This window comes from Ranitomeya variabilis, chromosome 1 (assembly GCF_051348905.1).
Source record: "Ranitomeya variabilis isolate aRanVar5 chromosome 1, aRanVar5.hap1, whole genome shotgun sequence".
Classification (NCBI taxonomy): Eukaryota; Metazoa; Chordata; class Amphibia; order Anura; family Dendrobatidae; genus Ranitomeya; species Ranitomeya variabilis.
The window spans coordinates 215,696,478-215,711,583 of NC_135232.1; the positions used below are offsets into that span (position 1 = coordinate 215,696,478).

Below are 15,106 nucleotides of genomic sequence, written 5' to 3' on the forward strand. Positions count from 1 at the left end.
GTTGAGTTGCTGTCCTTCACTTTTCGGTACCAAAAAGGCTGCAAATAATCATACCTGCGTTTTTGCAGTGTTTTTTCAACACCCATTCAAACCACTGGGTGAAAAACGCTGAAAGAAGTGACATGCTCTATGTCCAAAAAAAGCAGCAAAGCACAAAATCCTGATGACAAAAAAAATCAATGTGTGTGCATGAGATTTCTGAAATCTCATAGGCTTTGCTGGCATTGTAAAACGCAGCTGAAAATTAGCATTAAAAAAAGGATAAAAAAAACACGCAGCAAAAACACCCAGTCTGAACATAGCCTTATATGGGATAACGTGGTGCATAAACAATGGTAGGGGATCTTGGGGTTAGAAAATCACAGATCAGACAGATGATCCCTTTAACAATTAAGAACAACGCTCCTCTGCTTTGCTGAAAGACTTGCATGTAAAGCCCTCAAACACATTAAACTGTGAAGTGACACGTCGGAGACCCTGCCTGTCAGAGCAGGGATCCGGCGTGGTGCTAACACTCCATCATTTTCATTTTCAGAGTGTGAGGCAGCTGTTTAGAAGTGTTGGAGGAGGCTTGGGTTTTTAAAAAGCTGAGAAATTTGCATCACCTAGCCTTTCCCAACGATGATAGTGAACAAGCCATAACCCTAACAAGCTAATTATGGTCTGAAACCTTGGTCAAAGTTATATGAGCACACAAATCTCCAAGGGTGCCCAAACCCCTTGGCCCATTTTCCTTTTTGTATTTTTCAAAATGTAAAAGACGAAAATATGTATTTTTTTTTACCTAAAATACAAAGGAAATGTGTCATTTTTAACTTTAGGTTTTTTCGAGATCATTTCATCTTCAACTTGCTTAACTGTTGACAATAACAGTAATTTTGGCCAAAGGTGCCCAAACTTTTACATGCCACTTTAACTGTTGGCTGAATGCTTGTTCCACTGACAACTTTCCCCCCTTACTGACTACCTCTTGCAGAAGAAGAAAGACTCCTATTGTAGAGTTTTCTCTCAAAGGATCATATCTTCAAATCTCCATCCTTGTCGATTATTTTTTTTATTACCGTATTATTATTCATTTATATAGCACCATAGATTCCATTGTGCTGTACATGAGAAGGGGTTACATACAAATTACAGATATCACTTACAGTAAGCAAACTAACAATTACAGACTGATACAGAGGGGTGAGGACCCTGCCCTTGCGGGCTTTCTTTCTACAGGATGGTGGTGAAAGAGACAATGGGTTGAGGGTTGCAGCAGCTCCGGTGTTGGTGAGGCGGTAGCTCCGGTAGTGGGGTGGAGGTAGCGGGGTCAGTGCAGGCTGTAGGCTTTCCTGAAGAGGTGGGTTTTCAGGTTCCGTCTGAAGGATCCGAATGTGGATGATAGTCGGACGTGTTGGGGCAAAGAATTCCAGAGGATGGGGGAAATTCGGGAGAAGTCTTGGAGGTGGTTCGGTGAGGAGCAAATAAGTGTGGAGGAGAGAAGGAGGTCTTGAGAGGACCGGAGATTACGTGAGGGAAGAAATCGGGAGATTAGTTCAGAGATATATGGAGGAGACAGGTTATGGATGGCCTTGTAGGTCAGTATTAGTAATTTGAACTGGGTACACTGAGGGAATGGGAGCCAGTGAAGAGATTTGCAGAGGGGAGAAGCGGAGGAGTAGCGAGGAGAGAGATGAATTATTCTGGCAGCAAAGTTAAGGATGGACTGGAGAGGTGCAAGGGTGTTAGCAGGGAGGCCACAGAAAAGGATGTTGCAGTAGTCGAGGTGGGAGATGATGAGGGCATGCACAAGCATTTTAGTAGATTGAAGGTTGAGCAAAGGACGGATTCTGGAGATATTTTTGAGCTGGAGGCAACAGGAAGTGGAAAGAGCTTGGATGTGCGGTTTGAAGGACAGGGCAGAGTCAAGGGTTACTCCAAGGCAGTGGACATCCGGTACGGGAGAAAGCGTGAAGTAGTTGATGGCGATAGGTCAAGGTAAGGAAGATTTACGAGATGGAGGAAAGATGACGAGTTCAGATTTGTCCACATTGAGTTTGTGGAAGCGAGAGGATAAGAAGGAGAATATGGCTGATAGGCACTCTGGGATTCTGGACAGCAGAGAGGTGACGTCTGGGCCAGAGAGATAGGTCTGAGTGACATCAGCATAAAGGTGGTACTGGAATCCATGGGACTTTATGAGTTGTCCCAGGCAAAGTGTATACATTGAGAAGAGTAAGGGTCCTAGAACAGAGCCTTGGGGAACTCCAACAGAGAGAGGGTGGGATGAGGAGGTAGTGTGGGAGTGGAAGACGCTGAATGTGCGATTGGAAAGGTATGAGGAGATCCAGGATAGGGAGAGGTCTTTGATCCAAAGGAGGAGAGGATATGTAGTAGGAGGCAGTGGTCAACTGTGTTGAAAGCAGAGGACAGGTCTAGGAGGAGGAGTATAGAGTATTGCCGTTAGCTTTGGCTGTAAGTATGTTGTTAGTAATTTTGGTCAGGGCTGTCTCAGTTGAGTGATGGGGGCGGAAACCAGATTGTATATTGTCATAGAGCAAGTTAGATGAGAGGTGGGATTGTCACAAGTATAGTGAAATACATTTGCATTAGATATATACACTGAAAACACACCTACAATGACGTATCTTACCTGCTCTTCTTCAATTCTGCGTTGTAAAGTTTCTATATAATGCTGTACAGCCATGTATATAAACCTGTATTGTGCTTCTGTCTGAACCATTCCTGATCTCTGGGATCTTACCATCTGAATAGTTTTGGGTACATCAATATCACAATCAACACCTAAAAAAGATCAATAAATTAAAAATAATGTAAAATAGGAGGCAGTATTTTGAAAGAAAGCTCAATGCTGGATCTGTCATACAGCAGATAACACTGGTGCCCAACAGACTCCATTGACTTATAACAGTTCTTCACGGCCTTTAGTGTTCAATCAGAATTAAAAAGGATTAGAGTATGCAGTGCTATTAGTCCCATCAAATATAGCAAAATGGCAAATATGAACATATCTCAACAGCAGAATATTAACAGTATAAAACAAATAAGCCTACATAGTTTTAACATGCAGTATTTTGAGCAAAGATTAAAAAATTTAAAATATCAGGTCAGCAATCTCTGGCCGCTGGACAGAAGACCTGAGAACCATCATCCACCTTCTCTCATCTGCAGCTCTTCTTTTCATTAGCGGGCCTGGTACAATATCACGAGGGTTACGCCACAGTGATGACATCACGCCAGCCTTGCCTAATGAAAAGAAGGGCCACAAATGCCAGAAAGTAGGAGCCGGCTGTCAGGGCTCTTATGCAGTGGCCAGAGAATGCTGACGTGGCCACTGGATTGGGTCATGCAAAATGATTCACACCAATGTTAATTTAAATATATCTTAAGAGAAAAATGCCGGTTCTCCTGCACTGATTACTTCACACAAAAAAGTAATTCAAATTTATCTTCAGCTCTGTTTTTTCTGAGGGATCAGATTACAGCTGTTGCCTACAGAAGTTGCTAGAGAGAGCTGGTGGAAGACAGACAATGAAAGACAGAGTGAAACTGCTGCAGTGTTATGTGTACAGCAGACCAGGACAAAATGTGTCCCCTCGGGCCAGACGGGAATAGCCTGAGAGACCAAGACAACTGAAGGGCTGAAAACGCTGGCTTATGGGCCGCCCTGGGTCCGGAATCCGTATTTCATCGATACCTGCATCCTGAGGATGTAGATATTGGTGAATACAATGGTGGCGAAGGGAGCTGTTGGCTCCTTCTTCCATCATTCAGCGTGTGCAACTGAGACGTCTGTTGTGCATAACGTCAGCGCACACAGCAGATACCAACCAGAACAAAGCAACAGGGGAATGGAAGCAAGGAGAGTATGATCTTTTTGTTTTTTGGGGGGTTATAGTGTGTGAATGTGTTTGGGGTGTGTTATATGGGGACTCACACTGTATACGGGGGCAGTGTGTGGGCTCATTTTGTATATGGAGGGACTCACTATATGTAGGGAGGCTATGTGGAGGCTTATACTGTATATAGGGGGCTCATGCTGTAAATAGGGGGCTATGTGGGAGCTCATACTGTACATTGAAGGCTGTTTGAGGTTCATATTTTATAAAGAGGAATGTGTGTGGGATAATATGGCAAACAGTGCCTTGATAAAGTATTCGGCTCCCTGGAACTTTTCAACCTTTTCACACACATCATGCTTCATACATAAAGATACCAAATGTAAATTTTTGTTGAAGAATCAACAAGTGGAACACAATTGTGAAGTTGAATGAAATTTATTGATTATTCTAAATTTTTCTGGAAATTCAAAAATTGAAAAGTGGAGCGTGCAATATTATTCGGCCCCTTTAACCTAATACTTTGCTGCGCCACCTTTTGCTGCGATTACAGCTGCAAGTCGCTTGGGGTATGTCTCTATCAGTTTTGTACATCGAGAGACTGAAATTCTTGCCCATTCTTCCTTGGCAAACAGCTCGAGCTCAGTGAGGTTTGATGGAGATTGTTTGTGAACAGCAGTTTTCAGCTCTTTCCACAGATTCTCAATTGGATTGAGGTCTGGACTTTGACTTGGCCATTCTAACACCTGAATACGTTTATTTGTGAACCATTCCATTGTAGATTTTACTTTATGTTTGGGATCATTGTCTTGTTGGAAGACAAATCTCCGTCCCAGTCTCAGGTCTTTTGCAGACTCCAACAGGTCTTCTTCAAGAATGGACATGTATTTGGCTCCATCCATCTTCCCATCAACTTTAACCATTTTCCCTGTCCCTGCTGAAGAAAAGCAGGCCCAGACCATGATGCTGCCACCACCATGTTTGACAGTGGGGATGGTGTGTTCAGGGTGATGAGTTGTGTTGCCTTTACGCCAAACATATCATTTGGCATTGTTGCCAAAAAGTTCGATTTTGGTTTCATCTGACCAGAGCACCTTCTTCCACATGTTTGGTGTGTCTCCCAGGTAGCTTGTTGCAAACTTTAAACGACACTTTTTATGGATATCTTTGAGAAATGGCTTTGTTCTTGCCACTCTTCCATAAAGGCCAGATTTGTGCAGTGTACGACTGATTGTTGTCCTATGGACAGACTGTCCCACCTCAGCTGTAGATCTCTGCAATTCATCCAGAGTGATCATGGGCCTCTTGGCTGCATCTCTGATCAGTCTTCTCCTTTTGTTTGAGATGAAAGTTTAGAGGGACGGCCGGGCCTTGGTAGATTTTCAGTGGTATGATTGTTATGATCCGGTGACCTTGGAGCCGCATGAAAACTTTCTCTGGAGTCGGTGGAACCTGTACTGACCGCAAATCCTGAACTAACACCGCACCTAGAAGTAGCCGTGGGGTGTGCCTAACAAACCCTAGGCACCTCGACACAGCCGGAGGACTAAATACCCCTATAGATGGAAATAGGATAGGACAGATTACTAGGCGGTCAGTATTAAAACCCTTCCAAAAATATCCACAACAGATAATACAAAAAGTTCCACAATCTAACTAAAGACATGGAATGTATATCTGCCACTCCAGAGAACCCAGCAAAACTGAGAAAATACTGACACAATCTAAGCTGGACAAGAAAACACAAAGAATAGCACTGAATTGTGAAGCACACAGCATGTGTGCCACAGGAAAAAAAACCAGACACTTATCTTTGCTGATTTGGCAGAAAGACAGGAGGAACCAGGCAGAGGTCCACACCTCCCAACAACAATTGACAACTGGCAAGGACTAATGAATCCTGCACACCTAAATACCCCAGTCAGAACTGCAATCAGCAGTCACACCTGACCAGGACTGCAACCCAGGGGCAACTGCATTACCACCTACTACCACCGGAGGGAACCCAAAAGCAGAATTCACAACATATGATACGCCTTCCATTTCAATATGATCGCTTACACAGTGCTCCTTGGGATGTTTAAAGTTTTGGAAATCATTTTGTATCCAAATCCGGCTTTAAACTTCTCCACAACAGTATCACGGACCGGCTTGTAGTGTTCCTTGGTATTCATGATGCTCTCTGTGCTTCAAACAGAACCCTGAGACTATCACAGAGCAGGTGCATTTATACTGAGATTTGATTACACACAGGTGGATTATATTTATCATTATTAGGCATTTAGGACAACAAAATTGGATCATTCAGAGATCCACAATGAACTTTTGAAGTGAGTTTGCTGCACTGAAAGTAAAGGGGCCGAATAATATTGTACGCCCCACTTTTCAGTTTTTGAATTTCCACAAAAAATTTAAATAACCAATAAATTTCTTTCAACTTCACAATTGTGTTCCACTAGCTGTTGATTATTCACCCAAAATTTACATTTGGTATCTTTATGTTTGAAGCATGATATGTGGGAAAAGGTTGAAAAGTTCCAGGGAGCTGAATACTTTCGCAATCCACTGTATATGGGGTTGTCAACATACTTAATCCTGTTAAATATTGAGTGATATTATAATTTTTAATTTATGGAAATAATTGTATGTTAATGTATAGCAGAAATAATTTTAGCTTATTGGTCTGGCCCTCCACAACAGCCACGGTCTCATGTGGGAAAATGAATTGCCCATCCCTGGTCTATAACCTGCAAAGGAGAAACCCACTAAAAAAAATATGCAGTATACGAGCCCGTATAATGATCAAAAATAGTGTTTACACATGGCAGTCTATTCTGAAAACTCACCTGGAACCAACATTGCAATGTTATACTGAATGTAAAAACAACCAAAAGTTTAACAAAAAAAATAAATAAATCTGTAAATAGCAACAGAACTTGTCAAGATTGAATGTAAATGATTTTCTATTTTTATGTATCTCTTAACGCTGTAACTTTCCACAGTGTTTCGATTCCTTTCCATTTTTGAGATCTGTATAAAATATCGGCGCAGAACTAACCCTGGTCACAGCTGTGAAGTGCATATAACTGTTCTATTCCCAGCACTCCTCTGTGCATTACCCATCCTGCACCCCAGACTGATACATTTCACCTGGCTGACAGTAGAAAACAATCAGGATGGGAGATTTGTGCTGAAGGTGTTTAACTCAAGGAGAATTTCCTAGGCTGGATGTTGTTGTAAGAAATTATCAACGCTGAGCTCAGCCCATCTTTATTCACTTTCAGTTTTTACACATCTACTAAAAACAGACAGCAATTGTAACCTATACACTGCTAAAAATATTAACCCCTTAGTGACAGAGCCAATTTGGTACGTAATGACCAAGCCAATTTTTACAATCCTGACCACAGTCACTTTATGAAGTTATAGCTTTAGAACGCTTCAACGGATCCCACTGATTCTGAGACTGTTTTTAGTGACATATTGTACTTCATGTTAGTGGTAAAATTTATTCGATATAACTTGCTTTTATTTATGAAAAAAACGGAAATTTGGCAAAAAATTTGAAATTTTTGTACATTTAAATCAGAGAGATATGTCACACAAAACAGTGATTACATAACATTTCCCACATGTCTACTTTACATCAGCACAATTTTGGAAACAATTTTTTTTGTTAGGACATTGTAAGGGTTAAAAGTTGACCAGCGATTTCTCATTTTTCCAATAAAATTTACAAAACCATTTTGAGGACCACCTCACATTTGAAGTGACTTTGGGGGGGTCAATATAACAGAAAATACCCAAAAGTGACACCATTGTAAAAACTGCACTCCTCAAGTTGCGCAAAACCACATTCAAGAAGAACATTTTACACTCCCTGACAGAAGTTATGTCACTTATCCATGTTATGTAAATAAAAGCTTATAACCTGACGTTAAATTCATCCATTGGTTGTATAAATTATTCTTTTGAAATCCTCCGAAATGTGGTTTAGGTTTAGAAAATAAACTGGCACCAATGCAGAAATATTGATCAGTTAATGGACACAGAATGGTCAGATTTTGGCAAGACCAAAGTTTTGTCGCCCACAGAAAGTAATGTGATATTCAAATAATTAACTTAAAATACAAATATATGTTGCATAACATTGGTGAATGAAGTTGTGGTGCTATTAGAGTCATATTTAATATTTTGTGTGACTTCCATGAGCTCGAAGGACTGCATCCATGCGGTTCAACAATGATTCAATTTATTAATGAAGTCATCAGGAATAGCAAAGAATGCAGTCTTACATGCCTCCCAGAGTTCATCTAGATTATTTGGTTTTGTCTTCCAAGCTTCCTCTTTCATCCTACCCCAAACATGCTCAATGATGCTAATATCTGGTGACTGGGCTGGCCAGTCCTTGAGCACCTTGATCTTTTTTGCCTGGAGGAACTTTGTTGTAGAGATGGATGTATGAGATGGAGCACCATCCTGCTGCAGAATTTGAGTCCTTTTATGATTTGGAATATAAGAGGTAGCTAATACTTCTTGATATTTTAGGCTATTGATAATGCCTTCCACCTTGCAAATGTTTGGCACTCCCCCATACTGAATGTAACCCCAGACCATGATCTTTCAACCACCAAATGTATCTGTTTCTGAGTGTATTTTGGATCCATACGGGCTCCAGTAGGTCTCCAGCAGTATTTGCGGCGGCTGTGGTGTAATTCTACTGAAGATTCATCAGAGAAATCCACCTTCTGCCACTTTTCCAGGGTCCATCTGTTTACCAGACTGTGGGACTTTGCAAATGCCACACGGTTTTTTATTTGCCTTTTGTTTAGGCACTGATTCGACCATGGAGGCCATTTCGAGACAGAATTCTACAAACTGTTCTAGATGACACAGGGACTTGAGGTGACCAGGCCTGTTGGAGCTCTGCTGCAGTGGAAGAGGAGGCTTACTTTGGATTTTCTAACCAACAAACGTTCCTCCTGAGCAGTTGTCTTGCGGGGTCTGCCGGATCTGGGCTTGTCAAACATCTCCAGTCTCTTCAAATCTTCTTTTAATTCTTTGTACTTGACGCTGAGACACATTAAAGGAGCCAGCCACCTCTGCAGTGGATCTGGTCTTCAGCCTCTTGATAATCCAGGCTTTGGTCGCAGGGTGGATTTTTGGCATGTAGTTAGAGCTCAAGTTGCAGTTCAAGTGAAGGTCTGGGGTGCGGAGTTTCTTTGTATACACACACACACACTAATTAACCGATCATTTACTGAGCACAGGTGATGATGTAAACTAGGATTGGGTGCATTATATGATCAGGTGACAAAACTTTTGTCTTGCCAAAATCTGACCATTCTGTGTCCATTAACTGATCAATATTTCTGCATTGATGCCAATTTATTTTCTTAACCTAAACCACATTTCAGAGGGTTTCAGCTTTCAAAAGAATAATTTATACAACCAATGGATGAACTTAACGTCAGGTTATAAGCTTTTATTTACATAACAAGGATAAGCAACATAACTTTTGTCAGGGAGTGTACTTTTTTCACTAAAAATTTACTTTGGAACCAATTTTTTTTATTTTCACAAGGGTATCAGGAAAAAATGGATCACAAAATTTGTTGTGCAATTTCTCCGGAGTACGCCGATACCCCGTATGTAGAGGAAAGCCACTGTTTGGGCGCATGGAAGGGCTCAGAAAGGAAGAAGCACCATTTTACTTTTTGAACGCAAAATTTGCAGAAACCAATGGTGGTGCCATGTTGCATTTCGAGACCCCCTGATGTACCTAAACAGTGGAAACACCCCCAATTCTAACTCCAACAATAACTTCAACACACCTCTAATCCCAACCACAACCCTAACCCCAACACACCCCTAACCCTAATCCCAACCCTAACCATAACCCTAACCAGAAACCTAACCCTAACACACCCCTAACCCTAATCCCAACCCTAACCGTAATCTCAACCATAACAACAACCCTAACCCTAGCCCAACCCTACTTTTAGCCCAACCAACTTTAGCCCCAACCCTAACTTTAGCCCAACTCTAACTTTAATGGAAAAATGGGAATAAATACATTTATTTTATTTTATTATTTTTACCTAATTAAGGGGGTGATGAAGGGGTGTTTTATTTACTATTTTTTTTATTTGATCACTGCGCATGCACCCGCCATTTTCTTCCCGGAAGAAAGACTCCGCCGGCATGGGGACTTCACGAGGTGATGAAGGGACACCAGAAGTACTGGGGAGGGGGAATCAGGGGCCCCAATTTCTCTCTCCTCTGATGTGCGATCACATCAGAGGAAAGAAATTAAATGGGAAATGTGACTCTTTTTTTTGTGGTCGCCGTTATACCTTTAATAACGCCAATCGCAACACTTATGTCAGGAAAAAGGAAACCCCAATCATGTTCTCTGTGGTCTCAGCTACCCCCGGTAGCCAAGACCCCGGAGAAATTAAGATGCTGGGGGGCGCTATACACTTATTTCTCAGCGCCGTTAAAAAGCGGAGCTGAGGCATAAGTACCCTTAACTGCCGCCATTAAAAGGCGTATCGGCGGTCACTAAGGGGTTAAGGTCGTCCAATGACATCAGCCTAAATCACGGCCCTGAGCAGCTACAGGTTTAACAGTTCTTTAAACAAACTGTTAATTTTGCAGGAAAATAGCAGTTTCTCATGCTATGCCACACTTAAAGCACCACTCCGATGTTCTGTGCTTTTCTTTATATCAGCGTTGGAAAGGTGCTACTTATCTAAGTTCCCTGACCCTTGTTTTATACTCACCAGCCGCCGTCCTCAGCTGTTCTCGGCGCCACTCCTTTCCCAAGCCGCCATCTTGTGTCCCCAATTTGTGACTAGACGAAGTCAGAGATGACAGCTACATGCTTTCAATGTAAGACTAGGAGAGCCTCATTCTAGCCCTGTTCTGACCCTCATAGACTTACACTAAGTTATGACTTAAGGATCGCCCAGCAAACACTGGAGACACCAGAGAGGTAACAAACTGCTGGAGACTGAAAGGAACAACGCTGGGAAGAGATGAAGTAAGAATGAGACAATACCCAGCGGACTTAGATTAGTGGCACCACTCCAGCGCTGCAATAAGGTCGACTCACTGTGAAGCTTTAGTGGCGTTTGCCAACATCAGGATTGTCACGTGGGCCATTTGCATGTCAATCTTCTTCATGAGAGCAGGTTCACACTGACATGTGACATATATCAAACAGTCTGGAGATGCCATGGTCAATATTATGCTACCTGAAACATCAACCAACAGGTTTGGAGATGAGTCAGTGATGGTCTTATCCTTGGAAGGGCACACAAATCTCCACGTCATGGGTACTGGCATGAAATCTTCAGAGCCACTGTCAGATCTTACACTGGTGCAATGACCCTGAGACTCGTGACCAGAGTATGTAGGCAGCTGCAGGATCATGAAGGCATTCATCTCATTAAGGCCCCTTTCACACATCAGTTTTTTGCTTTTTTTGCCATCAGTTGCAATCCGTTGAATTTTGAAAAAAAACGGATCCGTCACAGATTGTGAAAAACTCATGCGACGGATCTGTTTTTTCAATGGACACGACTAGGGGGGCTGGCTTAAGGATCCTAAAAGAAAATAAATCGGAATATGCTCAGTTAAAAAAACGGAATCAGTCGCCAGATTCCGTCATTTGACGGATCCCGCGCCCATAGGCTTCCATTCTAACAAACGACAGACGGTGACGGATACGTCGCTGTCCGTTTTATCGACAGAGACAAAAAAAAGTTACTTTGTCCGTTGTCTCCGGCCGCCAGACAGACAATTTTCGACTGATCTGGCGAACGACAGATGAAACGTGACACCATCTGTCGCAATCTGTCGCCTATACAAGTCTATGAGAAAAAAACGGATCCGGTGGCATCAGTTGCTGGATCTGTTTTTTTTTCAAAATTCGACGGATTGCGACTGATGGCAAAAAACTGATATGTGAAAGGGGCCTAAGTGGCCCTCACTTTCCCAGACCTGAATCCATTTGAGAAGCTCTTGGACATTATGTATCAGTGCATCCAATGCCACCAAGTGGAGCTACAGACTGTCCAGGAGCTCCTTGACGTCCTGATCCAGGTCTGGAAGGAGATTCTAAAGAACACAATCCTCTGTCTCATGAAGAGCATGCCCAGAAATGATCAGGAGTGTATACAGTCACGCTGAGTCACATTATGAGTTGCCGCTATTAAATTGACACAAATTGGGTGATCTGCCTGTGATTAACTTTTTTTGAGGGGCAGGTGAGGGGCGATAATTCTAAACTCAGCCCTCAGCTGATTGAGGATTTTGGTTTCCACTGACATGGCGTATGTGCCAACAGGACCATAGAATATTATGGTGCTACCAGAGCAAACGCGTTCTCTGTAGTGTATCATTTTCAGGCGTGTACGCCTACTGGAGGTGAACACCCAAGCGCAGTCTACTAAGTCTCAGTGTGCGCCTCCAGTAGGAGTACTCTCCGGAAAATGATGCAAGACAGAGCGCATGTTCACTCTCTCGGCACCATAATATTCTATGGCCCACTTGGCGCATACGCCAACGGGGCCACCGAACGCGTGCCTGAACACAATGTGAAAGCACAGATGTGGTCTAAGTTTTCTCAGAATATGCTGTGCAAAATACGTTATTGCTCTATCTGTTCAGAGAACTTCATTACGGGAAGGTTTAACAGTGCAATACCCCCAGTCTGCCTTCATAGACCATAAGGCAATCAGATCTTCCATTAGCATTCCATGTCCTGCTTTTGGTGGTGGTGGAGGAGGGTTTGTCATTGCTCTGTACTTCAGTGGATTGTCTGATAAACAAAGAAAATACTTCATTGACCTTCTTGCACACTTTGGGTCAAATAGACCAGAAGCTTAAGGGAGTGGATTGTGCATAAATGGCATGTTTGGGTTTGGTTGTTGTGTGTTGGGAAAGTTAGGATCTGCTGAGGCCAGATACTGGTACCACTGCATGGACTATTAGAAAATGGGGATCATCTGGCACTTTTTGGACACATTCCTTGTCTTCTCCGCTGGATTTTGAGCATTCTTCTACGGATTACTAAGTGTGATTTTTTTGGTTGTTGGATTACTGGTCGGCGCCTGCCGATTTGTTCCATTTGTTGTTGCTGTGTTACAAACGTTGGGAGATTAAGTCCACCATCCCTATGTGCTCTGTCACACACCACCATCACAGCACTGGTACTATGAAGACTGGAAAGGTCAGTAAAAGGTTCAGGTGCTACAGGAATCTGTACTAGTTTTATAATGAGCAATATAATACATTGATTATGTGCCTGGAAGAACGTTCCTAATCTGCTATATTTGACTGCCACTCAACATTGACGAATCTGACAATGCATCTTGTCAATTTTTTCATGGAAAAGGGTTAAATTATGATGAAAGCAATCAGTGCTGCAAGATAGCAATGAATATACAATATCCTCATATCTCTAGAACCATATGCTCAAGTCTCTGATCCAAATCCCTGGTAGCTGCAGATAACAGCGACTTTCAAACCTACCTTTTTCTCGGATGACATCGATGAGAATATCAATCACAATAAAAGTGCCTGTACGTCCTATTCCTGCACTGTTAATAAAGAAAACAACAGCGAGATGAGCAAAAGACAGTCCCAAAGTATGAGAACACTGACTTTATTGTGCAGGCCAAATGGCAACACATTCCAGCTGGCAGCACATAAATACACATTTATTATACAGTGGATGCCAAAATGATAGTCTGCGGCTTCTGCACTAGGAATATATGTCAGGTACAATCCGAGCAGAGAATTATCTCCAGCCAACACCGGAACAGCCAGAGCTGGATGTTCTATTCTTTCTGTAATATGTATACAATTCATCACTCCAAGTGTAAAGGTATTCAGAAAAGTGTCACTTTATATTAATGGAAAATAGCTAAAGAAGTCAGACATAGAAAGGAGAATTTAAAGGTAAACTGTCACAATTTTTATGCTGCAGTGACAGCAGTATAAAGTAATTGAGAAGCTCTGGAGAGGGACAGAAGCGCCCACAAAATAGGGCAAGGATAAGTCTAAGCAATGGTAGCACGTACACCTAACAAAGGCACTGCTGCAGGTGGCTGAAGGAAAGGGTTCCTCCAAAAGCAGTATGGCAAAAATAGAAACTGTTGGCCCGAAGCGGCGCCTTTCTCAAGGTTTAAAAACCAAGTATAACTTGAGAAGGCACCAGTCCGGAGCAAACAAGCATTGGTATCAATAAAAACCTATTTGGAATCCCAAGGCTCTTCATTCCCACTGTGCAGCCTGCCTACAACCCCTAGCAAAAATTATGGAATCACTGGCCTTGGAGGATGTTCATTCAGTTGTTTAATTTTGTAGAAAAAAAGCAGATCCCAGACATGGCACAAAACTAAAGTCATTTCAAATGGCAACTTTCCGGCTTTAAGAAACACTAAAAGAAATCAAGAACAAAAAATGTGGTAGTCAGTAATGGTTACTTTTTTTAACCAAGCATAGGGAAAAAATAATGGAATCACTCAATTCTGAGAAAAAAAATTATGGAATCACCCTGTAAATTTTCATACCCAAAAATAACACCTGCATCAAATTAGATCTGCTCGTTAGTCTGCATCTAAAAAGGAGTGATCACACATTGGGGAGCTGTTGCACAGAGTGGACTGACATGAATCATGGCTCAAACATGAGAGATATCAACAAAGGAGAGGATTATCAAACTCTTAAAAGAGGGTAAATCCTCACTACAAAGCTTGGACAAGCGTCAAGGGGTGCGGAGTGGTGAAAACACACTCAAGAAAACTTCACAGCTTTCAAAATCGGTCCTCGCCTCTGCTAAACAAGTCTATTTCACAACCCTTGTATCCTTTTTCCCACAACCCCAAACGGTAATTCAATACTTAATTCCCTCCTCTACCCTCCACAGCCACTTCCGACCTCCCTCATCTCTGCATAAGACTTCGCTGCACATTTAAAAAAGGTAGATCAAACACGGCAAGTGTTTACTGCCCATTTTCCACAACACCTACAGTATGTATAAAATACCACTGCTACTCCCCCATAACTTTCCTCCCCACCATCACTGAAGGAGAACGCACTAATTTCCTCTCCAAATTGCACCTCACCCCATCCCATCCCACCTCTTCCCCAACCTCACAACCACACTTATCGCGGCCCTAACCCATCTCTTCAACATATCACTACCTTCCCTTCTGTTTTCAAACATGCCACGATCTCACCTATAAAAAAAA

The 15,106-nt window shown here is 42.3% G+C and overlaps 1 protein-coding gene and 1 long non-coding RNA gene across 3 annotated transcripts in view; one reads left to right on the plus strand and one right to left on the minus strand.

Annotated features, from left to right (window-relative positions):
- Positions 1–15,106, minus strand: part of PTPN11 (protein tyrosine phosphatase non-receptor type 11) — a 98,993-nt gene that overhangs the window by 22,495 nt on the left and 61,392 nt on the right. For both annotated transcript variants that reach the window (XM_077292414.1, XM_077292418.1), the window contains exons 12-13: positions 13,383–13,450; positions 2,636–2,787 (exon numbers count right to left, since the gene is read on the minus strand). In XM_077292414.1, coding sequence (XP_077148529.1) covers positions 2,636–2,787; positions 13,383–13,450 — 220 coding nt within the window. The remainder of the gene's footprint in view (positions 1–2,635; positions 2,788–13,382; positions 13,451–15,106) is intronic.
- The window catches only part of LOC143809347 (uncharacterized), a 38,452-nt gene that overhangs the window by 21,027 nt on the left and 2,319 nt on the right, over positions 1–15,106 (plus strand). The window lies entirely within an intron of this gene.